Source organism: Rhizomucor pusillus (assembly GCF_041956525.1).
Source record: "Rhizomucor pusillus strain CBS 183.67 unplaced genomic scaffold VTP01scaffold_18, whole genome shotgun sequence".
Taxonomy (NCBI): domain Eukaryota; kingdom Fungi; phylum Mucoromycota; class Mucoromycetes; order Mucorales; family Lichtheimiaceae; genus Rhizomucor; species Rhizomucor pusillus.
In genome coordinates, this window is record NW_027192160.1 from 237,078 (window position 1) to 263,998 (window position 26,921).

General features: G+C 45.0%; 14 protein-coding genes across 14 annotated transcripts; 6 read left to right on the forward strand and 8 right to left on the reverse strand.

Annotated features, from left to right (window-relative positions):
• Positions 1-155: 155 nt before the first annotated feature.
• VTP01DRAFT_3744 (uncharacterized protein) lies at positions 156-727 on the forward strand (the record flags this gene model as incomplete). The annotated part of the gene is made up of 3 exons (XM_069382349.1): positions 156-161; positions 222-318; positions 375-727. 3 exons carry the CDS (start codon positions 156-158, stop codon positions 725-727), a joined length of 456 nt encoding a protein of 151 aa, XP_069236070.1.
• A 133-nt stretch (positions 728-860) lies between these two features.
• On the reverse strand, positions 861-3,818 carry VTP01DRAFT_3745 (uncharacterized protein; the record flags this gene model as incomplete). Its single annotated transcript, XM_069382350.1, has 5 exons — positions 861-1,017; positions 1,083-1,852; positions 1,924-2,262; positions 2,340-3,699; positions 3,757-3,818. 5 exons carry the CDS (start codon positions 3,816-3,818, stop codon positions 861-863), a joined length of 2,688 nt encoding a protein of 895 aa, XP_069236071.1.
• Positions 3,819-4,009: 191 nt separating this feature from the next.
• On the reverse strand, positions 4,010-5,057 carry VTP01DRAFT_3746 (uncharacterized protein; the record flags this gene model as incomplete). The annotated part of the gene is made up of 4 exons (XM_069382351.1): positions 4,010-4,308; positions 4,381-4,532; positions 4,614-4,816; positions 4,896-5,057. The coding sequence occupies 4 exons, from the start codon at positions 5,055-5,057 to the stop codon at positions 4,010-4,012; spliced, it is 816 nt and encodes a 271-aa protein (XP_069236072.1).
• Positions 5,058-6,138: 1,081 nt separating this feature from the next.
• On the forward strand, positions 6,139-7,475 carry VTP01DRAFT_3747 (uncharacterized protein; the record flags this gene model as incomplete). Its single annotated transcript, XM_069382352.1, has 5 exons — positions 6,139-6,297; positions 6,356-6,547; positions 6,604-6,981; positions 7,049-7,177; positions 7,236-7,475. 5 exons carry the CDS (start codon positions 6,139-6,141, stop codon positions 7,473-7,475), a joined length of 1,098 nt encoding a protein of 365 aa, XP_069236073.1.
• Positions 7,476-7,534: 59 nt separating this feature from the next.
• On the reverse strand, positions 7,535-8,061 carry VTP01DRAFT_3748 (uncharacterized protein; the record flags this gene model as incomplete). The annotated part of the gene is made up of 4 exons (XM_069382353.1): positions 7,535-7,590; positions 7,660-7,717; positions 7,793-7,981; positions 8,053-8,061. The coding sequence occupies 4 exons, from the start codon at positions 8,059-8,061 to the stop codon at positions 7,535-7,537; spliced, it is 312 nt and encodes a 103-aa protein (XP_069236074.1).
• Positions 8,062-8,136: 75 nt separating this feature from the next.
• VTP01DRAFT_3749 (uncharacterized protein) lies at positions 8,137-9,530 on the reverse strand (the record flags this gene model as incomplete). Its single annotated transcript, XM_069382354.1, has 4 exons — positions 8,137-8,583; positions 8,647-8,813; positions 8,874-9,203; positions 9,269-9,530. The coding sequence occupies 4 exons, from the start codon at positions 9,528-9,530 to the stop codon at positions 8,137-8,139; spliced, it is 1,206 nt and encodes a 401-aa protein (XP_069236075.1).
• A 1,798-nt stretch (positions 9,531-11,328) lies between these two features.
• On the forward strand, positions 11,329-11,942 carry VTP01DRAFT_3750 (uncharacterized protein; the record flags this gene model as incomplete). The annotated part of the gene is made up of 3 exons (XM_069382356.1): positions 11,329-11,569; positions 11,623-11,773; positions 11,831-11,942. The coding sequence occupies 3 exons, from the start codon at positions 11,329-11,331 to the stop codon at positions 11,940-11,942; spliced, it is 504 nt and encodes a 167-aa protein (XP_069236076.1).
• A 163-nt stretch (positions 11,943-12,105) lies between these two features.
• VTP01DRAFT_3751 (uncharacterized protein) lies at positions 12,106-14,617 on the reverse strand (the record flags this gene model as incomplete). Its single annotated transcript, XM_069382357.1, has 10 exons — positions 12,106-12,341; positions 12,394-12,580; positions 12,637-12,764; positions 12,824-13,042; positions 13,099-13,233; positions 13,294-13,470; positions 13,535-13,618; positions 13,680-14,126; positions 14,183-14,548; positions 14,605-14,617. The coding sequence occupies 10 exons, from the start codon at positions 14,615-14,617 to the stop codon at positions 12,106-12,108; spliced, it is 1,992 nt and encodes a 663-aa protein (XP_069236077.1).
• Positions 14,618-16,295: 1,678 nt separating this feature from the next.
• Positions 16,296-18,459, reverse strand: VTP01DRAFT_3752 (uncharacterized protein; the record flags this gene model as incomplete). Its single annotated transcript, XM_069382358.1, has 2 exons — positions 16,296-17,008; positions 17,067-18,459. The coding sequence occupies 2 exons, from the start codon at positions 18,457-18,459 to the stop codon at positions 16,296-16,298; spliced, it is 2,106 nt and encodes a 701-aa protein (XP_069236078.1).
• Positions 18,460-19,896: 1,437 nt separating this feature from the next.
• Positions 19,897-20,427, forward strand: VTP01DRAFT_3753 (uncharacterized protein; the record flags this gene model as incomplete). The annotated part of the gene is made up of 4 exons (XM_069382359.1): positions 19,897-19,910; positions 19,972-20,040; positions 20,095-20,241; positions 20,295-20,427. The coding sequence occupies 4 exons, from the start codon at positions 19,897-19,899 to the stop codon at positions 20,425-20,427; spliced, it is 363 nt and encodes a 120-aa protein (XP_069236079.1).
• Positions 20,428-21,329: 902 nt separating this feature from the next.
• Positions 21,330-21,634, reverse strand: VTP01DRAFT_3754 (uncharacterized protein; the record flags this gene model as incomplete). The annotated part of the gene is made up of 2 exons (XM_069382360.1): positions 21,330-21,518; positions 21,569-21,634. 2 exons carry the CDS (start codon positions 21,632-21,634, stop codon positions 21,330-21,332), a joined length of 255 nt encoding a protein of 84 aa, XP_069236080.1.
• Positions 21,635-21,766: 132 nt separating this feature from the next.
• VTP01DRAFT_3755 (uncharacterized protein) lies at positions 21,767-23,088 on the forward strand (the record flags this gene model as incomplete). The annotated part of the gene is made up of 4 exons (XM_069382361.1): positions 21,767-21,972; positions 22,072-22,373; positions 22,447-22,663; positions 22,722-23,088. The coding sequence occupies 4 exons, from the start codon at positions 21,767-21,769 to the stop codon at positions 23,086-23,088; spliced, it is 1,092 nt and encodes a 363-aa protein (XP_069236081.1).
• A 175-nt stretch (positions 23,089-23,263) lies between these two features.
• Positions 23,264-23,562, reverse strand: VTP01DRAFT_3756 (uncharacterized protein; the record flags this gene model as incomplete). Its single annotated transcript, XM_069382362.1, has 3 exons — positions 23,264-23,358; positions 23,415-23,479; positions 23,534-23,562. 3 exons carry the CDS (start codon positions 23,560-23,562, stop codon positions 23,264-23,266), a joined length of 189 nt encoding a protein of 62 aa, XP_069236082.1.
• A 114-nt stretch (positions 23,563-23,676) lies between these two features.
• VTP01DRAFT_3757 (uncharacterized protein) lies at positions 23,677-26,913 on the forward strand (the record flags this gene model as incomplete). The annotated part of the gene is made up of 16 exons (XM_069382363.1): positions 23,677-23,727; positions 23,790-23,967; positions 24,027-24,180; positions 24,256-24,359; positions 24,421-24,550; positions 24,602-24,741; positions 24,798-24,952; positions 25,007-25,044; positions 25,099-25,382; positions 25,432-25,578; positions 25,629-25,706; positions 25,763-25,851; positions 25,908-26,437; positions 26,512-26,650; positions 26,713-26,824; positions 26,882-26,913. 16 exons carry the CDS (start codon positions 23,677-23,679, stop codon positions 26,911-26,913), a joined length of 2,361 nt encoding a protein of 786 aa, XP_069236083.1.
• Positions 26,914-26,921: the final 8 nt, after the last annotated feature.

The following is a 26,921-nucleotide window of genomic DNA, read 5'->3' on the forward strand; positions in this document are numbered from 1 at the left end:
GAGCTTCCCGCTATCCAAATTTGGGGTTTCGAAAAGAAAGCGTCAGTTCATCACCAACTCTCTGTCCAGTGACAGTACGTACACGCATAGTTAGAACACTTGCGACGAAGAATGTTAACTATGGACATAGAATACCACACCGCAGCTTTACAACTATGCCGGTACTTGAAGGATCACTCTATACTCACACGCGCCAACTATGTAGCTGATGGCATAAATAGGCATACCACTCTCAATTCAACAAGGGCGACTATCAATCAGTCGGCAACATGTTCTTGCTACCTGTAAAGACACGTTTCCGTGGCAATGCGCCGTTCGGTAAATACGATGTCCATGTAGACCGAGGAAGGTTTAACTGACTGCTCTTTACGTAGCTGACCCAAATACCGAAGATATCGTCGACGAAGCTATCACGCTGTTTCGTGCCAACTGCCTGTTTCGCAACTTTGAGATCCAGGGAAACGCTGACCGAGTGTTAATCTACCTTATCCTATTCATTTCCGAATGCCTCGGCAAAATCAACAAGAACACACCGCAGGGCGATGCTGCTAAACAGTTGAGTACGCTGGCTGTCTCAAACTTTGCTATTCCCGGCGACCCAGTCTTCCCTCTCAACGCCATGTACGCTCCCCCCGCTGACCGAAATCAAGCAGGCAAGTTGTCTCTTACTACTGAGCTTATTTATGCGTATGGATGGGTGGGTTTATTAAATGAACGGGATGGATAGATCAAATGCGACAATACATGCAACAGTTGCGCCAGGAACTCGCATCAAGATTGGTAGAACAGATTTACGTCGATGGCAAACCAAGCAAATGGTGGATGTGCTTTTCAAAGAGAAAGTTTATGAACTTGAGCCTCTAATAACCGACACCGCTGAGGATGCCGTAACCAAGTAGAATGACTATAACGTAACCAATGATGGATGAGGGTATTCCACAAAGAATAAAGTCTTTCATATGCAAATATGGTTTTCCTGTCGGGTCTTCTTGCATAATGGCATTCATATTCGGGAAGCTAAAAAAATGGAGATAAATGCGAATAAGATGAACTTTTTCTCTAGATGATATATTTTTACTTACCCAGATACAGGGAGACCCATAGCAATGGATGATGTAAGACCGGTAACCATGACCATGAGATTCGGGTGAGGTTGCTGGAGACCCTGGCCAATCTGCTGGACAATTGGCACAATGATCAAGGCAGCAACGGTGTGGCTGACAAATGTGGCAAAGACAAGGACCAAAAGACCAAAGATGAAGAGGATACCGAGCACAGGCATATCTGCAACGCCCGAAGCGATGCGATGGCCAATGATATCAAGCAATCCGGACCGTTGGACAGCGTAGCCTAGCGCCATACCACCCTGCGCAAGCGTCACTACGCTCCACAAAAAGTTGTTCAAATCAGACTTGCTCAGCATGTTTGTGCCGAAAAGGAGGACGAACGGAATAGCGGCAATGGTACCATTGTCACCCCAGAAGCTATCCATGGCTGTCTCTGCACACCACAGCGCAATGGTCGCCAAACACACTACGGTCACCCAGACTTGCTCGATGCTTGGACGTTCCAGCGCCTTGGCAGGGATAGCGTTGATCGTTGGCGTGTTTCGACCAGGTCGGAAGTAGAGAAGCAGCATGAGCCAGGTTGTGAAAATGGTAATGATACCCAAGGGAAGCGCAGCTGCGAACCAGATACCCCAGCCTGGGTTAGGAGTCATGTACTGGATAGTAATGATGTTTTGTGGCGACGAGATTGGGGATGCTAGACCGCCGATACAGCTGGCCAGAGCAATACCGAGAATAAGGCATGGTCCTACGGTAGAGTTGGGCGGCAGTGTACGAAGGATCGGCTTTACGTAAAAACGAGCAATTTTTTTAGCAAGATGAATAAAAAATAAACATATTATCACTGTATAATTACCTGCACAAGGGAGAAGCAGAGAACAGGTGTGGCAACGTTGCTAATCCACATGCAAAGGAACGCGGCAAGGTACATGTTAACAAGGATGACCCAGTGCGGTTTGGTGCCTGCCCTGGAAAGTACAGTGGATGCAAATGCTTTGGCGACACCGTGTTTGCTAAGCGCAGCAGCGATCGCAAAACCACCAAGTAACACCATAATCGTTCCATTGAACATGCTTCCAAAAACAGCCTTGGCTGCAGCAGCTGCCGTCATCTGATTGCCGTCGTCGTCTAGAATGATATCCATCGGGATTGCGAGAAGCGGCAGAAGGTACGCAGTAGCGAACAATGGCAAAGTCTGCAGCAATTTTCGTTAGTTCACGCAGCAAACAAATAAATAAATAAATATCCCAAATAATTAAAAAAAGCACTTGCCTCAAACGCCCACATGAGTGCAGCAAATAGCAGCAAAGCGAGACACTTGCTAGCCGGTTTGTTATCGAGGGTATCGATGCACATGAAAATAATATACACAGTGACGCTAATGAGCAGCGTTGTGAGACGCGTCAGATGGTTTCGCTTGACGGTCAGTTTTGTAAATGGTAGTTTGATGCGAGGCTCTTCAGCTTCGACGGCGTGGGCATCAAAAGTCTTGCGTTCTTCGCCGACCATATCCTTCCAGACGGTATTGCGCTCAAACTGGATATGGTCCCGCATATGCAGTTTAAGTTCACCGACAGCTGCAGCGACGTCGCCGTGGGTGAAGATCATTGCATACATGTCCTGCACGAGCCGCATGCCGGTTTCGAGCTCTAAGAGTCGGTCAGATTGGAATGCATGTACGTTGAGTACTTTTTTGTTGTAGTATGCTTCTTGCAGGTGAGATCCCGTGACCTTGTCCCACTTTTTGGTGATCTTTGCAAACGCGGTGCGGTTCAAGTTCAGGTAGCCTTTCAGCTCTGCCAGCAAGATATACACAGAAGCACAGCGTGCTCGAAAGTTATACATTCTGTTAAACTCGTCGATATCTGCAGTGGAGTTCATGACGGACGCAGACGTCGAGCCGCGTCGCAGAAACCGCATAGCGTTGGTTGTAAACATTCTCAGAGCAGTTGCTGGCTGCTGCTGCGACGGATGCGAGGGCACCGGAGCCGGGGACCGGTTGAGAATCTCTGCCTGGATGCGTCGTGAACGGCTACGCTTGAGGCCGCCGGTCGTCCGTGAACGTCGGGGTTTGCCAAACGAACGCTGCTTTCTGGTTCGTTCTTTCGTCTCCGTGTGACGTCGCGTGAGGTGTCCCAAATTGGTTTCGCTGTTACTCCGGAACTTCTTGGGATCCTTCTTGAGATCTTCATCGACTTCCTCGTCCTCCTCGTCCTCCTCCTCGCTCTCGGAGTGTGAGTATTCATCACTCGTGTGTCCGGCAAGTATGCTGTCCAATCGCTCCAGTTTGTGCTCAGAGTTGGCACAGAAACCAGCTGCATCGGCGTCTTGCAGCTCGGTTCCGCCAAGCCTTTCGTACTGATCGCGGAGAGACCGGGCGTCGTGGAATATTTCAGACTCTTTAGATTTATAAAACTTGTTGACCTTTTCGAGCTGCACATCTAGTTCTTTGATGAATCGGTGGTCGTCTTCTGTTAAATCCGTACGCGGCTGCTGAGGATGAGGATGTTCTTCGGGCTTTTCAAAGTGTCCTTCTTCGATGGTGCGAGCGTAGTCGGGCCCGTGAGCAACCATCGACCGTTGAACGTTGGCCCGTTCAACTTGATAGACAATTTTCTTTAAATGGTCATAACTGACAGCTTATGTTAGAACGATCGTTGTCAGGGTAACAAACAAACAATGGACTTACTCGACATATTGGTCGATCCAGTCCGGGACCGCATTAAGTATGAGAGAGTGGGCGAACTTCATCGAGTCCGGACAGCAGGCGCGGTGGCAGCGTAAAAAAGAGACAAAAACAGAAAAAAAAAGATTCAGAAGGACAGAAGTTATCGGAAGGCGGGAAAGAAGGAATAGGCTTAATCTGCCAATCCCCTTTCGATGACCTGAAACCCAGAGAAAAAAAATATTCAAATTCGGGTAAAACCAACTTTTTTTGTTTTTCATTGTAAGCGGCAGACATTTGATGCAACGTTGCTCCAAGCTTTGAATATACTTTGTGTAATAAATTCGGTTTTCTCTTCCTCCGTCTGTTGCGCAAGAATTTGACGGAACCATGTGCAGTTGAATCGGCGGTGATCGTTGCGTGCTTCACACCGAACAACAGCGTTGTAGACTTCACGGAGCTGCTTCTGAGCTAGGTTGCTTGTGCGGACGTTCTGCGTCGTAACGAATACAACGCTTGGGACAAATGTTTTTGCCGGTAGTTTGTAGAGACGGCTAATCTCGGCAACAAACCCGTCTATTTTTTTTTATTGATGACTTAGCACTTATTCCCATCGTTTAAATTCATTCATAATATATGATGACTTACCCTCTGGATCTAACACCGCTTCAATGGCATCATCCAGCTCGTCCCGCACTTCGTCGTCGACATGGGTGAATACGATCACAACAAAGTCCCAGAAATCCCTGCCTAACAGCTGTTGGAACAAGCTGAGCATTTCTTGGGTATACGCATCGAGTCTGATATGGCTGCGTGTTAGCCTCCTTACCATGCGGGGTATTTTTGCCACCACCCAACAGAGCCCTGCTCTTTTCCCTTACCTGATATCCTTGATATCGAAAACAAGCAGGAACGCACTGACACCGTACTCGAGTGTCTTAAAATATCGCACCATTTCATTCACATTGTGCCGATCGCGTGCAGACGAATCACAAAGTCCTGGCGTGTCAATCAAATGGCAATACTTTGTCCCCGGTGCATACTTGTATGGTCGCACTGCGCTTTGGATAACCTTAGTGGTAGCCTGTCATTGTGTGTGTGTGCGTGTGTGTTAACGGAAACCAGTTCAGTTTTATCCAGTGTTGTGGATCTAGCATACATACATATGCTTCACCCGTTTCGAACAATCGCTCTCCAGCAAGCACGTTGAGCAGGCTGGACTTGCCTGTACCGACAGCTCCCACTGCGCTGACAACGTGCGTTTCAGGATCGTGTGCATGGGCCGCTAGATTCTCATCAGTCATCATCGCGCTCGAAAACGTCATGTTGCAGGTAGCAGAAAGGGCCCCCCTCCTGCACCTTTTTCGTTGCTGTCACTTGCGCGTGGCACGTGGTACAGTTGTGCGACGAAAACTGCAGATGCTACGTCCAACGCAAAACTTGGCTTGATTTTGGAAAAGGCGTTGTTTGATAGCAAATAGTAGACGAACTTACTTGAAATCTCTGAGGAGGGATACTATCTGCAAATATTCTTATCCATCTTTGCGTTGTCAACTGATTACTTCTGATTACTGCGTTGCTTTGCTCGGATATTGTCGAGCAACTGGATGAAGCGCGCGAATATGACGAACCAACTTACACGGTGGAATCTGATGAGAATAACGCAGATCCAATCTTCGCGTTCAAGACGGGATACAGATGATATTTATTCGATGATTTGTGCCAATAGACTGCCTTTATGGTGTCCGAAGCTTCTCTTATGCAGAAGCCGATTATGTCCACCTTTTCACATCCACGTCAATCTGACTATACAACCATTTGCACAATTGTTAAATTTCTGGTCGCTGCACGCTCGCAAACTCAAACTAAATATACAATGTCAAATTCGGCAGCGCGATATCCTCTTTGGCTTGCAGAGAGATATAAAAGTAAAACTAAGCGAGCCGAAAACAGAAGTAGGAGATGCACTACGAGTTGTGTCGATAGAGAACTGATTACTTCTAGAGGGGAGAATACTTGTAGTGACTGTTTTAGTTTGGTTGTTCAATAGTAAAATAAGGAAAGGACTGTCATCAATAAACGGTGAAAGAGTCCTTTTCTTTATTTTGGCTAAGGTAGCTATGGTCATAAATAGGCGCTATTGTAATGTGAAGCTTACAAATATCGCCGAAGTTTTATTTCCCAAAAATTGCCAGTGAAGCAGAACACAAGAAAGTAACAAACCAATGTTGCTAATTGGCGGTATACTCGACAGATATAAATAGAAGAAAGTGAGAGGGAATGGTTGGCTTTTGCCTGCGGTTACAATTCATCCTGACAGGATATGCAGCAGTGATTTTGCTACACCACAGCGCACTGATCTCTATCTCAGCCGATCCTTTTTTTTCTTTGTGCAGCTGTCAAACCATGTCCACTACCGACGAGACAGTGACTAAAGTCGATCCACCATTGAAAGCTAGTCTCGTCGGTTCTCGTATGGCATACGTCTGTCCATTTGAGGGATGTGGTAAAGCATTCAAGAAAGTTTGGAAACTCGAAGAGCACAAATATGTACATACGAGAGAGGTGACTAGCGATTAAAAGTGATCGATCGACAGATCGCGGTGACTGACAAGCAATGCAGCGGCCATACAAGTGTACCTTTGCAGGTTGCGACAAGTCATATCGACGATCGACGCATCTTTCGCAGCACATGCGTACGCATATGCCGGAAAAGCTCAAAGATCTAACTTGTCCCGAATGCAACAAAGCGTTTGCGACTAGGCAGCGACTCAACGTACACATGGAATTGCACCAACGACCAACCCCGTATGAGGTAACTTCATGACTCGTGTGGACTAAAAGGGTATCGATTTTAACTTTTGTATCAAGTGCACTTGGGAAGGATGCACGGAATCATTTAGCAAGAAATACCAGCTTCGAAAACACATGTGCTCACACACTGGCAAAAAGCCATATATATGCGAAAAATGCGGCAAGAGCTTCGATACACGGTCGAAACTCGCGAAACATACCCTGACGCATTCAGACGAAATGCGTTATCTCTGTGGATTCCCTGAATGTTCTGCAAAATTCTCAAAGTGGTCCGAGCTACGACACCACGTCTCCTTTGATCACCCGAAAATATGCCCGCAGTGTGGAAAGATATACAAGCGCCAGACACAGCTGAAAGCTCATTACAAATTACGGCATACTCCTGGCGAACAGTTACCATGCGATTGGGAAGGATGTGATCGTGTCTTTGATACCGTACGTATAAGGAATTGGCTGGCTTGGATGATGGATGGTTCATTCACTTGTGGAATGTTTAAAATAGAAAAAGAACTTGAGGCAGCATGTCCTGATATGTCACGAAAACAATGGACGCTACAAATGCTCTTTCGAAGGGTGCGGGAAAACGTTTTACTACAAAAGTCACTTTGAAAGGCATGAAAGATCACATCAAGTAAGTAGGAAAATTGCTGTGAATTCACTTGAGCTCTTGGATTGACATGGCATTTTAGAAAAAGCAGAATACACCTGTCGTCCCTGCGAAACGAAAAATACCGGGTGGTCCGGATATAATTGAGGAATTGACCGGGCATCCGTCAAAAGTTAATGCTACGGATGACTCGAAGCTGAATATTGGATGCCCAATTGCAGGATGTAATTTCAAGTTTTATCGAGAATATGACCTTCAGCGGCATTTGAGTAGTAGTGTACATAAAGATCAACAATTGCCTTTAGAGACTCGAATAAACTGATTGTAGATCTCTTGAACAAGATATATTATGCAGATATGGGGCAAGAGGGTGAGGTATTCTTATTGGGGCATGCTTTCTGCCGGGTTCTGTACAACAATGAGGAGGTATTCGCGATCTATGTAAATGGGAAAAAAAGGAGGTTATTCCTCGAATCGTATGCGGATAGCATCATGTATAAACTTGCCGGGAGCGATCATAATCTCGTGTTTCTTTGTTCGCACACGCAAAAATGTTAGATCGTTCTGCTCGAAAAGACGCGCAGCAGTCAGTCGAGTTACTCGAAATCATATTATAAATGCATGTACTCAAGAACTCACTTGGTCGTCCAGCGTGGATACTGTCGTTCTAGCCTGGGTGACAAGAGCCGAGATCAGCTGGCCGTATTGCTTCGTCAGTTCCTCATTCATGGTGGAGCGGATGGCCTGGCCTTCGCTGTTGAGAATGACAACTGCTTTGACGCCTTTGCGTGAAGACAATCGTTTCAAGGTTTCGTCTATCTCTGCAGTCTGTTGGAGAAGAGAGTTTTTCTTCAGGTGAGAGGGGTAGAGTCATTTTGATCATGTTTCGTGAACCTCACTGATACCATTCTCCCAAAAGGTAGAGAAGATGCAAGCGCGCAGGACTTGAACTCCGGTGGAACATACATAATACTTTATTCTTTTCAGAGATCAAAACCATCTTCAGAGCCTGAATCTCCTAAATAATCATCGGTTTCCTCGTCCTCGCTATCTGTCAGTATCGCTAATAATCTTTCGGCATTCATGGGCCGTTCTACAAGGACGTAGGGGGACATGCTAAGTGAAAATTGAAGATCTCGCAGGGCGATGGAGTTGGCGGCGGAGGTAGAGGAAGTTGAAAGGGAGGATGATTCTTCGTCGGTGCTGGAGCTGCTCTCCAAGTCAGGGGAGGGTGATGAGGGGCGAGAAGTGGTAGATGATGATGATGGCTGCTGCTTTGCATTATTTTTTGATGCTGATTTGTTGTTATCGGATATCTGTTTGGCTGCTGCTGCCCGAGACTCTGACGTATCCATTTCCATTTTCAATCCAATAGACCGATTGACACGTCGCTTACACACTGCATTTGCGATCGCTGATTTCAGATAGCTCTATAGTTTCAAGTCTTAGATTTTACATTCTATATTATACTCTTTTTCAAATCGGTAACTTGCCTCTGTTGCCAGCAGCATCGCATGAACGACATCGTCTCCTATGCCTAACAGCCCGTGTTCCAGCGCAATACTCGTCATCCGTGCGTGTAAAGTCTCAGGACCAGGTAATTCCTTTAAATCTGTACAAATAGGAGCCAGTAGGCCTCTCGCGTAATCATTATTAAATGCTAAAGCAGAGATAATGCGTGTTAATGCTAATCGATCTCCCTTCCGACAATGGGACTTACTAGGTGGTAATTGTTCAGCGGGTAATGGTAAAGGCGGTACACGGTTAATCCGGGGCTCAACCAGCTTTTCAATATACGGTTGTAGTCTTGCTTTATCTCCTGCTGCTTTGACTGATGCTCGTATCATGTCTCGGTCGGCTTTGCTGAGTGACATTACATCAAGCTTAAGCTTTCGTTTCGCCGGATCGCGATCCTGATCGCTGCCTGCCAGCCCTCCGTCCTTGCCTCGTTTTCGCTTGGCCCAGCCAACAGATCGATGCTTTGACGGCGGTGGCGTTGCAGTTTGTGCATTGTGTACCGTGCTTAGAATGAATGCATTGTGTAGGTGCGCTAAACAGTTCACTGCGATCAGTACACTCTGGTTGCCCTAAATCGGGCCCCAACCCACGGCTTACCGTGCTCTTGAGTCAAATAAAGGTTCGCGTAATAGTTAAACTCGCTTCTGTTGAGCTTCCCTGCGACAAAATCTTTGAGTGCATCCCAGTAAAGAGGTCCATTCTCTCCCAGAGCATCCGCAAGTTGCTGCTTCAGAGCAAGTACGTCTTGCCGACTTGAAGGAGTCATTGTGCTCGAGAATTGACCCTTCGCAGTCCCTTTACGCGTGAGGTCACTTTTGTTGTCGGACGAGACAGAGACTTGAGTTGTCGTTGTGCTCATGTGCGGAGGGGTAGAGAGAGGCCCGTAGGAGAAGGAGTGAATATAATGATGGGCCGGCTTGACCCTCCGCCTCGTTGCAAGGCAGCTGAATACATGCCGAGGTAAAACCAACTCGAAATATCAGTAGAAGTTGGCTTGATCTCTTAAGAAAACTTTGGTTTTCTCAGTGCTCCTAGCAAACTTGCTATTAAAGACGAGTGGGTAGAAAGATATGTATGTACAGTGCAACATTTCGAACACTATCGCACGGGAGGAATCCATGGTAACATGGAAAGCTCGATCCAGCAATTTGGCCCTTTTTCTTCAAATACATAGATCAGTTCTATTATTTCAAAGTAACTATTGAGTGTGAACATCGCTTTTCCTGGAACTCGAACTCCATCAATCCAGGAGGACATTTGGAATAGACACAGGGTCGTCGTTTGGAGAAGATGCACTTACACCACCAAAGGTATTCAAAGATTGTCCATCTACTTGAGTCGTGAAATCTTTAAAATAGCACTCAAAGTAGAGTGTACAGCTTATTCTGCCGCCATATCCCTCCAGAATAGTGAAATGTCTATGGCCATGATACCTCACTGATGGCATTCGTTTCCTCTTAATATACATATATCACTGCAACAAATGGTGAGAAGAAAGGATAATGAGGGCATATTATCTAGTTAGTTAAACACCATAATATTGAATTAGATGACTTTAAAGCCGAAGGCATTAAGGCATATCATCGCCGTTGCAATGGCATAGTTCCTGTAACAGTGATTGCAGCCCAGCTAACATTATAAGAGTTTGTGCGAGCCGTTTATTGACTTTCATAGTATATGAGTATTGCAAAGCAGCCGCAGGAAAAACTGCAACAGGAAAAAATTGTTCTCAAGCATCAAATGAGGAGTAAAGCAAGAAAGCACGTACGTAGTATGTATGCATGACTCAGAGCTTAATCATGACGGGACTACAGCACCATCCCAAAGTCCTGTGGAGCTTTGAACAGACAAACCGGATGGTCCGATATAAGTCTACATCGAATCCATAACTTATCAGCCTGCGTTGTCTGGAGCATTTTTGCAATTGTGTTCTTGATTCTTTGAGCTGCAATGCTCAATAAATTAAGCATTGGTGTCGTGGCGCCTTGCACTTTGGCTACATGCATATTCACACAGCTTTACAATCATAATTCTGATACAGAATCCACATGCAGTGTAGAACAGAGCATGGAAAACAAGAGATCAAACAAGAAGGAAGGCAAGTTTTTGCATAATACCAGCATCCCTTGCACTAATTCCAAAGCTACGCTATCCAGAAAGCCTGTTTTATATTTCAAAAAAAGAGCCGAAAAAAAAAGAATATATAAACGGGTTGGTACCATGACCTTGCAAATCCCACCACCCGGTTTTTCAAGAATACAAGATGCGCTCTACTCCCGTCGTTGCACCCCTCTTTGGATTCGCGGTTTTCGGCCTAACACAAAGATACGACAGACTGGAGGTTGTCAATACCAGACGCGTTGGCAAACAGCTATTGACATATCGCGCGCGGCGAAATCGGCAAGTTGTATATCCTAGCAACTATGTAAATTAAAAACAGTTTGAATCTCTCGTTACATGGAGTTTATTGGTAACAATACAACCAAAGTTCCTTGGAGATGGCTTGTCCGTCTCCTCTTTTTGTTACATTTGGATGTAATAATACAAATATTTTACTTGCTTTTCCATGTCTGTCTGTATTTGCATTGTAGAACCAGGTAGATAAAGTGCTCCTAGTTTCCTAATTAAGTCTGAGCTTGTGGAGCCGTTGTGCCAAGATGAACGTCTTTGTCACCGTAGGGTCGACCGGTTTCAATGAACTCATTCATCAAGTGTCCTGTGAGAAATTCCTAAAGACTGTGAAGGAACTTGGGTATTCGTCAGTCCTGGTCCAGTATGGTGAATCAGAATCAGCTTTCGCCCCAGATCGCGTGCCTGCTGTCAAGGTCGAGGGCTACAAGTACAAACCAGACATAACTGTGGATATGGAAAATGCAGATCTTATCATATGTCACGCTGGTACTGTCAATATCCATTGCTTTTTTCAGTCGTTTATCCTTACGTCGATGTAGGCGCGGGCTCGATTTTGCAGGCACTGAGGTTACCAAAGACAAAGCAGCGGTCAGTTATCGTGGTCAGCAACCCTACATTGATGGATAACCACCAGCAAGAGCTTGCAAATGCCTTGATGAAGGGACGATACTGTGTCGCTACGCGACCGAGGTAAATCGTCTCTTCAAAAACCTTGAAAATCCTCTAGTAACACCTGCCACGCTATAGCGAACTCGTGGAAGCTGTGCAGCAAGTGCGACAGTTTTCCAAGCGCGAATTTCCAGAACCAAACTTGACAGCCTTTGCACAAGTCATTGATTCTCACATGGGATATTCGTAAATAACGATACACTTTTGCAAAGCGTTGAATTCAAAGTATGTACGGCATTGCCCTTTTCCTTACGGATCCTTCAACAAATCACACAGTGAGTAGAAACAAATAACAGTAACAAGCAAGCAAGCAAGCAAAGATTGCGGCAATGTATAGTTTGGACTGTATACAATTATTGTACAATGAATGTGAACGGTCGTCCGTACACCGCACGATCGGTTCCTCCCGGGGCACCGTACACTCGGATGGGGATTTGGCAATCAAAAGTGCTGACATCCACATCTTGTGTGCCTTGATAATGTTTGTGTCGTTCATCTACATTGATTGGAATAAAGGCATTGGGAAAGGTATCATCCTGCTTTTTCTGTGCGACGATAAATTCGAATTTCAGATAGTATTGCAGTTTGACTATATATTGGCATCAGCGGACCGTTCCTTTCAAATGTATTTTCGACTTTACCTCCTGTGGTTTGGAATTCTGGTGAGGCTATGGCAGGGATTGGCAGTGAAAAGGCAAGGCGTCGATGGGAAAGGCAAAACGAGTGGTGTTCAGCGTAGCATTTTCGAGATATCCTCGCTATCTGCGCAGGTTGTCGCAATGCTATGTCAGGCTCGATAATTTCACTACTCTCTAATAATATTGATACCTTTGCAATGGTAAATTAGCATAGCTGTTTCCAAATCAAAGAATGCACTTTCTTACTTCGTATGTGGGTATAATAGCATGCTCGAAATCCAGTACGCCCATCACTGCTTCGCCCAATCGATACGCCGTTTTTGTAAGATTTAAATGAGCAACTCTTTGATTATTCTTGCAAATGTCAAACATGGCTGAAAGGAAATGTAAGTATTCTTATTTGAATTTTTGCTCATGCAAGTATGATTCGAACCTTTTCGGCTAGTATTCGTGATCCGTGATACAATTCGCGCGCATGCTCTGCCGCTTATCCGCTTTTCTGCCAATCCAAATTCCTCATCACTATCTTCCGTCGTTGCTTCATCGTAAGCATCGCTCTCTCTCCGAGTAATCTCGTGTCGGGAGTTCTCGGTACTATGTTCTAAAAGCTCATCGATGTAATTAATAAACTCGACTCGTGCTTTCTCGGCAGCTGTTGACATAGTCAGTAAATTTTTGGATTCATGATACGGTTAAACAAGTATTCACCTGCGACGCTAGACATCCGCCTTGATTGAGCCCTAGGTCGTTTAAAATCCTCCTCGGAAAATGCCTCCACGATAGCCTCGTCCTTGTAAAGTACAACAGGGTTCATCAAATCATATATCGGTCTTGATCCATCCTCTGTATGATATCATGTTAAGCATGAAATTTTCTGGTTTGTATACGACGTTCCACACACACCGGCGACGTGATTTAGTACTCTGAATGGCACTTGCACAATGTGGCCTTGACCTGTTGCTGGCGAGGATGAATTTGATGCTGCTCTCTGCGTGCCAACAACGAGTGAGTAATTGAAGCGAATTGCTTTTCCTCGATGCGATGGAGGAATGTCGTTTGGAAGTTTCAGTTTGTACGAAACTATTAGCTCTGTAGATCAATCTACTACAGTCTCTATCGCAAGGGATCTCTGTTGACGACTTACATTTCTTTGTTTCTCCAGGGGCTAGATCGAGGTCCACGAACAAAATGGATGGCGGTGTTGATATCACGGGCGTAGTACGGGTATCTACATCCGACATGCTCGTTTAAATTGCGTAAAACCTTTGAGAACATATGTACACTCGTACCAATCTTAGATTGAGCATCCGGTTTGCCCATCATCAATCCACCTCCACCACCTATTCCGGCGCCGTGGGGTCTGTACATTGTGCGTCGTTTCAAAGGTGCAAATTCGTTGTTGTTGATCAAGGTTGGATCCACAATGAAGTTACCAACGACCTGTGCAAAACCCCACAGCAAATGCTCCGGCTTTTTGGCCAAAGCTGGCGAAGAAGAAGACCGTAGCAGGATCTGTGATAATCTGGGCCCTGTCAACTGCGACTGCCGATTTTGGAACGGGTGCACTGATGATGCGAGGGAATCCATAGAGCTTCGTCGACTTAAATGTCCCAAATCCATGCTAGATCGCGGCGTTTCCACATCCTCCAATTCGATTGAAATCGGATTCCCGTTCTCCTGAGACGGTAGTGTATCTCTCATCCTATCCTCCCTTGTCACCGGCTTTTCTGTCGTCACTTTGCATTTCATTATCAGTAAATGCAGGGTGAATGAAATGCAAACATCGAGTTACCTGCTTCTTCTTCCTCTTCATCTCTTTGACCTGTGAAAAAGGAAAATGTGGAAGATGCGAGTGAGGTTAAGGTTGCAGTTGCTGACTTTGAGTTCTCTTGGCGCAACGCGCTCTTCTTTGGCGGCGACACGGCCAGTTCTGAGAATGACGATAGCGAAGGAGAACGGCTGTGATTGGAATTGTGTTTGGGATGGAGCTGCGGAGGCTGGCTGAAACGCGCACTGGAACGTCGACTATACGATGAAGAAGTGGACGACGAGGCACTCGGCGGTTTAGGCGGCGTTGGCAGAGGGTTCGTAAAGGCGATCGTGCAGGAAACGGTTTCTCCAGCGTAAAAAACCGCTCCCTGTGAGAACGTGGTCGTCACTGCGAGCAAATGCAGTCAGATTCCTGATTCATTGTCTGCTACGGGATCGGCTTACCAAGGACGCTCATGAGTGGGCTTTGCAGGATATCCGACGGTCCAAGCGGGGAGAAACGAGAGACCCGGCGGAACCGAAGGTTTGCATTGCCGTAAATGGGACGGCAGGTTCTCCCGATGCTTTTTTGGAGCTGAGATGATCGTATCAATACTTTTACCTGCTCATCCTGTCCTCCCAGTCTTTCATGTTTCTCAGTTATGTTTCCTATTATCTTCGTAGGTATCCATTAATAGTCATTGCATCAGAACAACAAAAAATGATTATATCTCCAATAGTGGGACCTGGAAGTTTCTGTAACATTTCTAATGGGATGATCTTCACTTCTGCAGCTAGTTGTGGCTCAATGCGCGGAGAGTAATATATAGCGTGTCGATCATGTTACTAGGCGATACGACCCAAGCAAGGAGTGGTCAAATAAAGGTTGATTGGACCGACGTGTGCCCTTTTCATTTCAATATCAATACTTGCGCGTTAATGACTCATAATCCAACTTGTTAGTAATTAAATGAAGCTTGCTGCGAAAAAAGTGAATGTACTATAGCTTAGCAATCGGAGCTTTCTTGCTTTAACGTCGCCCTTATCACTGAGACTATGATATTTGTACGCTGAAGCTCAATCGAGATCCCTAGCTGAAAGACCCCAACCATTGTTTATTAAGGATAATATAAAGCATTTCGCAGCAGAAATGACAGCATTATGTTTACGGGAGATCACCAGCTATATGTATTGTTTACAACCTGATTTTATGAAAGGTTATCGTTCTTCAAAGAAATAGTTCTCGATTGTCGTTAATGGTCGAAAGGAAACTTGACAGCAGGTGGTAAAATTGGATGATGTAAATGGAACTTCATTCGAGGAAGCTGTTTATGCTCTAGTTAAACACTACGGGTGACTAATACATTCAGGGACAATGATAGGTTACACAGGGCTGCGATGCTGCATGGAGCATGGAGCACGCTGTAAAGACGCCAAAAGCAATCTTGCGCTTTGGACCCAATCCCAGCTAACAACTAACTTCCTCGAGAACTTTCAATTTCGATGCTATTGTTTGTAAGCACTTTAGTACAACTCACACGCTCTTTACCGTGTATGTAAGTCTTACAAGAACTTGTCTCACGCAAAAATTTTCTTAAGACGATGTAGCCTACATACATGCCTTAGCGCCTACTGCAGTGTCGAATGCATGGATGTTTGGTTTAGGATGTGAAGCTAGCAATAGTAAGCAATGTAGGTTGCATTATACCCGTGTACACAAGTACGATTAATTGCAAACCAAACGACGATGGCCGGCCAAGCAATTACATTCTAGTAAAGTATAGAAACGTGAATTGGAATATTCAGATGTCTATGATGTTGACTTCGTATCTTTCCTGCGACAGCAACTAGAAACTGCAGGGATGCTTTGTATCTTGTCTGCAATTCTCCCATCATATAGCATACAAGTTGTAAACTATGAATATGCCTGTGAGATGGATATGAAATGCATAGGAAGGGTAACAGTTCAATCGGAAGATGCTGAAATGCCCAATACTTTGACGATTTCTCTGGCAACTACACATGAGCCAGTAATTTTATAGCGGTCGGACAGTTCAAAGAAAGATGGCAAAAAAAGGATTGAGAGTAAGGAGAAGAATTGAAAGTACATAATAGAAATAGATACGGAATATTAGAATATATATATAAAAGACTGTTTAGATATATCGTTGAGACTCGACAAGTGGTTGCCTGATTTGTTGGTGCGTACTACTACTCTTTGTCGCAAACATGTTCATTTGTTCAAAGTAGGACTGTGGTCTGGGCGTTTTGTCGCCCCAACCCACGAAGCTGTGTCGAGACCTTTTCGGTTGGGTTGCTGATTTAGATTCCATCATTGGCGGTACGAAATAGGCAGTATGAAATCCTCCACCGCCTCCTCTGAGGGGTACAGGAGGAACCGCAGGGGCAACGATCGGAGACGGGGTATGGTGGGGTGGTGGTATAGGTGCTGCTCGGTCGAGAATTGACGATGCAGAAGGCGTACGTACATGCTGGTTGCTGCTGTGCAAACTATCTAACGGGCGGTCGTACATGCTAACACGTCGAAGTGATTTTTGTAGATCAGCTAGGCTCATATCTTCATCATCGATTTTCTCTTCATCTCGTAAACGGAGTTGTGATTGGACAATGGTCTGTAACGGTGAAGCAGCGTGGACATCTACAATCATGGAAGCGCGTTGCTGCGTGGTTGATTTTTGAGGTATGGATGCTTTGTCGTAGGCTTTAGAGGAATCCACAATCTGGATATTTCGACCGCGGACAGACGTGTGATATCGCACTGATGCTCCTTGTAAAGATCTAGTCCTTTCCATTTCATCGTCGTTCATGACCGTCTGCACGTCTTGGAAATACTCCAAATTACATCGATCTTGAAACAATGCATCAGATATTGTCAACGATTTATGATCTACATGAAGTATTTTTACCTGGAGATCCAGCATCATTTTCTTCTGGTCCGTGATCAGTTGTTGCACCTCCTGCCCCTCCTCTACTGCTGGAGATCCAATTCTTTACTTCGTCGGAACGTTTCTTTTTCAGTGAAGAGCTAGGTCGATCATCCAGTGGCAATTCGTGAGTCGGTAGAATAGCTGTTGAGGAGGCATCCGCGGGAGCGATGAGGTTGGATTTTGCGCCGCCGCCACTACCGCCGCCGCCGCTGCCGCCTCCTCGTCTCGTGCTCGATGACCGCAGCGATCTTTTAGACGGTTTACGCAGCGGCATTGTTGTACTTGACACTTTCTTTGGAGGTCTTTCGCGTGCGCTGATACTAGTAAATCCACTAAGACTGCTTACGTTGTCGTCGTCAGGTATAGACTCTATAGGTGGAGGAGTCATATTGATATTGGCACCGGATGCAGCCAGCTGCGCAAGGGACCTCCGCCATTCGTCGATCCACTGTGTTTTCTCAGCATTCAAAGTTGGCGGTTTGTACAGTGTATCGTAAGGAGAAGCTGGTTGTTGTGGTTGCGGTGGAATTGGTGGAGTTGGGTGCTGAGTAACAGAAATTGGAGCGGGCTGAGCTTTTTGGACATGCCGTGGAGGTGCTGGTGGAACGAGACTGCGCATGACCGGGGCATCATCTTCGTCATCCGCTATTCGATGCTGCTGCGTCTGTGGAATAGTAGTGCGCTGCTGCTGTTGTTGCTGTTGTTGAGGGACTAAGGCGGATTGCTGACTTAGTAATTGTTTACGAATAGTTTGAGCAAATTTCCACATTTTGGTCAAGACAAAGAGCCATCGCTCGAGCTCTTTGTGATTTGCAGCCTTCATAATGTAGCATTGTCCGTCCAATGTTCGTATGCAGAAGCATTTTGATTTTGAAGGAGAAAAGGGGGATCTTTTTTTGGATCGTTTCAAGACAGAGATAGCAGAAATATTGGAAACATCCACTGTCCACTTTGGCAATTGATAGTAGTTTGCCATCATCGGCGGCTCATCGGCTGCTGCTAAATTGGGCATACTTCGATGTGTCAACCGGAGCGACTTATCTTTCGGTGTTGCCAGCAGCGGCGAGGTGAGTGATGTGTTTATGGAGGGCGAGCCGTTGAGTTGACTGCAAACCAGATCCTGGTTGGGAACTGTTACAGGTGTGTCAGGGGGTAATTTGACTTTTCGTGTCGAAAGGCAGGTGAAGCTGGTTCCATCAAAGCGAAATAAGCGCCATTGCCATCGTTTCGATTGTGTTCGCAGATAAAGATGCCCCTCAAATACCGGTGCTGCTACTGGTACTTCCATGGTATCCTTAAGAAGTGCTCGGTCTATTGGTGCTAGGGACGTAGACTGTGCTGGTGGAGGCTGCCGTACCTGGTAATGAGGCATTGCGCAACGCGTGAGGGAAAAAGGGAGAAAAGAGTAAACGAGGAGAAAGAGAAAAAAAGGTTCGCTGTTCTCACTCGCAAGAAAGGAAAAGGAGGTGAATTGTCGTCATCCATATGCGGCTCAAACGAACTCAACTCTGTAAACTCCATCCTCCACTTATTTATTCTTGCTTCTCTTCTCTTTCCTTTTCTTTATGTCCTCTTCAAATAAATGCCAACACCATTGTCGTTTTCAGTGTCTTTTATTATTCCCAGCAATTATTTCATATAAACCTGCATTTTCTGCAAAAGATGTCCTGATTTCGCTCGCAGGTGCTATTTTTGCACATGGGAATGTTCCCTCCAGGTTTGATTGTGTAACAATCATTGCCGGCGCATCGTTGATCAAAATATAAAAAAAAACCTAAGTTGTCAATGGCATCTTGCATCGGTCTTTGTTTATCTCTCTTCCCCTTCCATTCCTTCTCCTTCTCTTCCGATATTCGGATGAGATACATTTTACATACAATGTATACTTCAGTTTGATTACGCGCATTTTGGAGACAAGTACATACGCAAGATGACCATCGAAAGTTGAGATCATCCGCATATTCTCGGCCCAGAAGAGCACTCGACGATGTCCGAAAGGACCGATGCGCATGTTCCCAGATCAGCTGCTGCGGTTCAGACGGTGCCGAGTGCACTTGGGTTGATCTACAGGAGCAGCAATCTCGAGAGCAGCACGTCTACAAACATGCTGGAGACAGCACTGTGACTTGGAGTTGTTCTTCGGTACACGTCATGGGCCCATGGCTCGCATCGCCAACTCAAGGATATTAACGATATGAACAAGCTGTATCCAACAATATCTTCTTTCAGGAGAAAATGACTCAAAGCAAATGGCCCGTTCCACTCGCTTGACCTTTCCACCCGCGAGACTTGAACCCAATGGACCACTTGTGGGCCGTTCTCAAGCACGAGCAGCTGCAGTGGAATTTTCCGTTTCAAGAATTGCGATGAGCTGTTTGACCATACAGTTCATATCTGGTATCACCAGATCACGTCAAAGGATTGCAAGAAGTTTATGCATAGTATGCCAAACCGTATTCGCGCTGTCGTACGGCGGGAAGCCAAGAATAAGTGACAAATATCCGTCAGCGAACTTTTCAAAGCTTTAATAATGGCACATGCAAGGATTCTGAAAAGGATATATAAGATGGGACTAGAATCTAAGCATTTCTGCAGATGCGCATGACTGGCCTAGACTCCGCTGCAAGCTTCATCATCCACGTCCAGCGGAATCTCAACAAAGAAAGCAGCATTGGAAGGAAGTATCACGAATATCAAGGACACTGATGTCAGTATGTAAAAATCGGAGGTGCCACTATTAATCGTAGTGCTGCTTGTAATATAGAAGAAAAAGATGAAACCGTGAACGTGATGATAAGTAGCGAAAGAAATGATGGATAATCTGTAACGGACACACTTTTCTTTATTGATGAAGAAAGGGTATAATGTTAACCGCTGCTTCTAGAGTTGCACGACACAGCATCCTTAATCTGGATGATGAATATATCAAATGCCTATTGCATCACTCTGGGGCGTAAAGAAGATTCTACGCCAACCTGTACAGCGTTGATGTGAATGCATTCATCAGGGCCCTGCAACGCCATGCTGCATGCAATAGCAAGGTGCACACGACCAGTATCGAGCTGCGCAAAATAGTACGACAAGATGTGCTGGATGGGGACACATTCGACCCAGAAATCCACTTGGACTTTGTCGAGAGCTTCACAAGACATCTGTAAGTTACGAGTATATTACCTGTAACAAACGCATAACAACAATCTTATCCAGCCTGGGTCTGATACTAAGTCCCCGAAATCCAATGCGGCAAGAATCAGTGGAACGAAATGTTGTAATCAATACAAAAATCCAGATCCTCAACCGCCTACTTTTGAGCAAAAATGACCTAGTGGATCTGCAATGATAAGCTGGATGAAAAAATTTTGGAGAGCAACATTTTAAACAATTTTTGGTAACGTTGTGCATAATCGCAACATAAATAAAAAGATGTCCGTATCTGAAGCCTCCTGTTGGCTATTACCAATAACCCACCATCAAGGAGATGATACCGCGGCTTCGACTTCTGTAAGAGCACAACAGCCAGAAGATGACGAAGCTTACAATACTTTAAATACATCCGTTTTTGCAGGAAGTGATAATCCGCATGCGAATATCATTGACCAGTAATTCTTTCTAGACATGGACCTCATTTTCGAGTCGCTCAAAGGTTCAAGACGGACAGCAGCTGCTGAAGCGGCATATCACCTTGCGCTGTCCTGCCACTGTGTTAGAATTAAAAAGGGCAATAGCACAGATCCCGGAAATGCTGCGTTGGAAGCAGGCAGCATTGGATAAGATAGGAAGAAACTAAAGAAGTTCTTCATTGTTGGGTAATAATTGTAGTTGTTAAGGCCTACGCTTACCCACATTCGAATCTATCTTTTTCAAACATCCATTTTGAATGCTCTGATGTTTTAAGCTTCGGTCCAGCCGTAGGTATTCAAGGTGTATAGGTCGAAGACTCTTTTTATTCTACATCAAAGAATCACAGTGCAGTAAACCTTTATGCCTGTTGATGTCGATCTTTGATCTTCTTTCTTTTGCAATTGTTGCTCTCGTTTGCCGTTATGTCGATGTTATGATAGCGCGCGTATTTTAGAAGCATTGCAGCCTTTCACTTAACCTCGTAACCTTGCAATCGGATACGGTCATGAGTAGCAAAACTCTTCTGTTAATGACCTCTGGTCGTTATATGCGCTAGCGATTACAGTGTCGTTCCATTAAGGCAGCAAATATCACATGCATGCAAGTAGCCTTTCGAAGCTCCTAGGTGAATGCAGGTCGGTTTGTATCCGGTTGATCTGTGCCTTCGCTGTCCTGCCACATTGCAGTGTTGGAATAAGCTGAAGCTTTGAAGAATGTATACACAAGCGACATTTTCTGTTCCACGCGTCGCAACTTTTCGACTAGGGGATCGGTCTGTTCCTTGTTGGTAGCCACGACTAGCGCATTCAACTTTGATAGAGTTAGTATATCGCGTAATTCAAGATGACAGTTGCATTTACGTTTTCAAGATTTTCAACGAATGTCTGTGTCTCGCTTATAATAGCGTCCTCGAGTGTGCGTGCCATATTCAAGCGAGGAAGAAGAAAACGAGGCGTGGAGAGGGGAGTCTAAAGCCCTGATTTGATTCTCAGTTCCAAAAAGAGTGTTCAACTCTGCAAATTGCGACGATCCACACCTTTTACAGCTTCTTTTACACAATGTCCAGTAACGGAAGCAGCAGCCTCAAACGGTTTTCCATCTCTGGAAAACCAGGTGCAAAATTACCGCTGCAAAAGAATACCAGCTCTCGGCAATCTTTCAACAGAAGTGGCGGAAACCGACTTTTGTTCGATGACGACGATGAACAGCACGAGAACGATAAGGTAGAAATGGTCACCGGTTTTGAGGAGGGAAAGCTGAAATCGTAAGTAAGATAATGCAAGATTATCCTGTTTGTTAACTGTGTGGATTCTTGTGGTGGAAAACCATAACGATCGAGAACTGACGTATTCTGCTGTCATAGACTGAATGGCGAAGAAGAGGCGAAACCACTTTCAATCACTCCCTTAGAAAATGTTGACTGGCGATCACGGAAAAAAACATTGTATAGACCAGCAAGCGGTCAAGAACTATCTTTTACAGCATCTGAACCGGAAGTAATAGATCAGAGCAACCAGAGTTATGGTTTACAGATCATGTCTTCAAAATCCACGACCACCAGCAGCAGCAATCAGACTGAAACAGAAACTGTTGTCGAGCAAGTAAGGACACGGACAGAGCGAGAAAAAACCATTGAAGAGCAGGCTTTGGATGCATTGATAAGAGGTATGCATCTCATATCTTATCTTTACATTCAAATTATGCGCAAATATGAATGACCTTTGCGTATCCATATTAGATGCGAAAAATACAAACAAAGACGTAGATCAATCACATCTGACGATAACAACTATCGACGAATCAACAGCTTTTCGGAACGACGTCGCAAATAGACCAGATGAAACGACTATGGAAGATTACGAACGAATGCCCGTTGAACATTTCGGAGCTGCGCTTCTGAGAGGCATGGGATGGAGTGAAGGTCAAGGTATCGGTCGTAATAGAAAGAATGCACCGTAAGTGAGGTTAATAATACCATGATAATCATCAGTTTTGCTAACAATCGTTAAACAGGCTACCGAAACCATTTGAACCGCAGAGGAGAGAAGCATTACTTGGCCTAGGTGCGACACCAGAGGACCTCAAGAAAAGCGAGAAAAAGAATCGACGAGCCGTCTACGATTTGAAGAATATCAACATCTTCAAGAAAGTCTCAAAGTACAAGGACGACCGAGACGAGGACCGCAGCAGCAGAGAAAGTAGTCGAGACAGAAGGGACCGAGACGATAGCAGGGACAGCAGAAGCAGGAGAGATTATGACAGCCGAAGAGATCGAGACCGTGACAGCAAGGATCGGGATAGGCGCCGAAGACGATCTAGAAGTAGAAGCCGAAGTCGCAGCCCATCTAGGAGCAGCAGACGAAAACATAGAAGGGACTAAAACCTGTAAACACGTTGGCGCAAACAAGCACTTCAAATCATGTTCCAATCATCACATTCATCATATATCAATTGCATGCGAATGTCATTTATGTGCATTGTCGTCTTTGGATCATGCTCATGTCAAAATATTGAAAACAAGGAACTTGAATTTGTACAATACATAGCAAACGTCTTTACACTTCCGGTGGTCTAGATACTCGTTCTTGTCGGACACCGGTCGGTCTGATAGGTCGACCATCGGCTACTCGTCGTTCTTCTCCAAGAACCACTACATAGGATCGTTACATTGCCATGCCAACGCAGGATCTAAGAGATTGCTCTTACATCGCTTATAGAGAATCCATGAAGTTACCACGGCAAACGGTGCTGAAACGATAATTGTTGCAAGTCTGGGTATTCGATTCAGTTATGTGTTCTTTAATGAAAGGAGTCTTCGGCTTTACCGTCTTCCAGCTGGGGACAGCTTAGGCATGGTTGTATAGTGAAATGTAGGTTGGTTTGGGAGAACAAAGTCAGCAGCGTCGGTCTAAATTTGAAATGCGTTTCAACGCGTCAGCAGCATAGTACGACTTTCTCTCTCTTCAGCATGCAACCTTCATTTCGACTAGCTTCCACGCTTTTGGCACATGAGCAAGACGTGAGTATAGCCGTGCAGTTCTCGTGAGATGGGTTACATGCTCATCACTGTTGCTTATCCAGGTACGATCTGTGGTAGCTGTTTCCAACGATACTGTTCTCTCGGCTGCCCGTGACAAGACCGTGCGCGCTTGGAAGCGTATCAGTCCTCAGACATTCACACCTGACGCTGTGTATAGGGGCCACGAACATTTTGTGAACTCTCTATGCTATGTAAAGCCCACGCAGGAGTTCCCAAGTGGTAATTCATGCAATGCCCTCTGAAATGAATATCTTTTGATTTAACATGGAATGCATTAGGTTTGTATGTGTCTGGAGGCTCCGATAAGCTTATACATGTACACGATCCATCTGTGCCGGATATGCCCATACGAACGCTTGCTGGCCACACAGAAAATGTCAGTGCACTCGCCGTCTCGCCCAGCGGTCACATCATTTCGGGTTCATGGGACAAGTTAGTCGAGATAATCAGCCCAGGTTCATTCCTAGCTTTTATTAACATGATAACAACGATGTCGTTGTCACTTAGGAAAGTCATTGTATGGAAGAACTTTGAACAAGCTTATACTTTAGAAGGGCACACAGCGGCTGTCTGGGCAGTGTTAGCTATTGAAGACGACTTGATCTTGACAGGTTGAAACATTACATAAAGGATACAAAGAGGTGGTTCAGGAAGCTAATGGTAATGAATAAGGTGCTGCCGATAAAACCATTCAACTTTGGAAGGACGGAAAGCAAGTGAAAGTGATATCTGGCCATACGGATGCGGTGCGTGGTTTAGCATTGCTTCCCAATTTAGGCTTCGTATCTTGCTCAAACGATGCGTAAGTAGAAAATAATCACTAAATTACGTCATATCACTTACACTAGTTCAGGACATTACGTGTATGGACGCTAGAAGGCGAGTGTATCCAACAGTTAGATGGACATACCTCCTTTGTATATTCGGTTGCAGTCTTACCTAGTGGCGAGATCGTTTCTTCCGGCGAAGATCGAACAGTTCGAATCTGGAATAGTAACATTTCAACCTCGATTGCTACGGCAACAACGAGCTAACATTTGTATCATTAGATTCGGAATGCTTGCAGACTATTCAGCAACCATGTATTTCAGTGTGGACGGTCGATGCCTTACCTAACGGAGACATTGTAGTCGGAGGAAGCGATTCCGTGGTTAGAGTTTTCACAAGAGCCGACGAACGAGTAGCTACTCAGGAAGAAATTAAGGTTTGATATCTTGTAGGCATGCAAAAAGATTGATTTCGTTTTAACACAAATTAGCACTTTGACGATTTGCTCGCTAGCCAAGCTATTCCTTCGTAAGTGAAGCTATATTATTTGTATAACGTGAACAAACCTAATTTTGTGTGCAGAAACCAAATTGGTGATGTCAACAAGGAAAAGCTCCCTGGGCCAGAGGCTCTGCAACGACCAGGGCAGAAAGAAGGCCAGGTTCTAATGGTCAACATGGGATCTACAGTAGAGGCTCACCAATGGAACTCTCAAAGTCAGAGCTGGCAAAAGATTGGAGAAGTTGTCGGTGGTGTCGGCTCTGGAAGCAAGACTACCTTTGAAGGCAAAGAATATGACTATGTATTCGATATCGATATCGGAGGTGGTCCTGGGGCAATGCTCAAGTTGCCTTACAACGTGACAGGTATTTTGAGCTATATCTTGGAAAAGCTATGCATTAAGGAAAAATCCAGAGAACCCATATGAAGCAGCACAAAAGTTTATCTGGAAGCATGAATTGCCGCAAATATACTTGGATCAGATAGCGGATTTTATCACGAAGAATGCTCAAGGAGTCGAGCTCGGTCAATCGACAAGCCAATACCATGATCCTTTTACAGGTAAGGGGCATATATGTATTTGTTGGATGGACATGTATTTATTTGAACAGGAGGAAGCAGATACATGCCAGGTTCGAGTACGACCAGCATGGGTACAAATCCAACTGAATTCAGAGACCCATTCACTGGTAAATTATCCTGGAAAAGTAGTACACTACAGATATACTTAATTTTTTTATTTTAGGGGCTTCATCCTATCGCGGTGCAGGTTCCTCTGTAAAAACTGTCAATGAAACAGTATCTCCAGCGCCAAAAGCAAAGATCTTACCTATAGTAGGTGGTAATCTGGCTTTCAGCAAAACATATCATATTTAATTATCATACAATAGACCACATATTTGAGTCTAAAGCAAGCCAATTTGGATGCGATCGTTTCCAAGCTACAATCCATTAACAGCGAACTTGGTGATAACAAATTGCCAGAGGAGGATATTGCATGCTTACCAAAGATCGTTTCCTATCTCAAAAATCCTCAGGCTGAATCCATTGACGAAGGAAGTGCGTCAGCGTGCGTAAGAATGGTGGATACCCTGCCTACGGAAAAGCGTTTCCCTGCACTGGACCTTTTCCGTCTACTCGCATTATACGCACCTCTGTTTCTTGCGAAAGCAACGCTTGGTGGAGATCTTCTCGCTTTCATCCAACAAGCTGGAAACTTGGGTGCACCAGCCTCTGGAAAGATTGCAGAGACCAATGCTATGCTTGCTTACCGAGGAGCTGCCAATTTGTTCAATACTCCAGCTGGAAGGGAGATAGTAGCTGAAAACAAGACGGTCATTTCAGAAATACTACAATACGATATTATAAGCGTATTCAAAGGCAAAGCAGCAAGATTGGCTATCACTACGCTTGCAGTCAAGTATGTAGAAGCATGCAATGGTTTCGTGTGGACACAAAGGGAATTAAGATTCCTTACAATATTTAATCCATTAGTTTTGCTGTCTTCCTCGTTTCTCGACCAGAACGAGATGATGACTGCGAAGTCGGACTAGCTGGATCCTTGTTAGAGCTGATTAAAGTAGAATCGGACGACGAGAACTTGTATCGGGCACTGGTAGCTCTGGGTACCTTGGTAAATTTCACAAACGTCTGCGCATGTAGATACCACTCTAAATTATTTCGACTATGGAATAGATGGTGCGGTCGGAACCTTGCCGAGAAGTAGCATCGATCATGGACGGTAAAATCGAGTTTACACGTATCAAGAAAGAAACAGCTGGCAAGGAACGGATACAGCGTGTCATAGGTAAGCAGTGCTCTGAGAATTCATGCATGCGGGCAATATTGCTAAAAGCTACCGTAGGAGAAATGATTCCTCTAATAAAATCTGCGTGAAGGAAGCA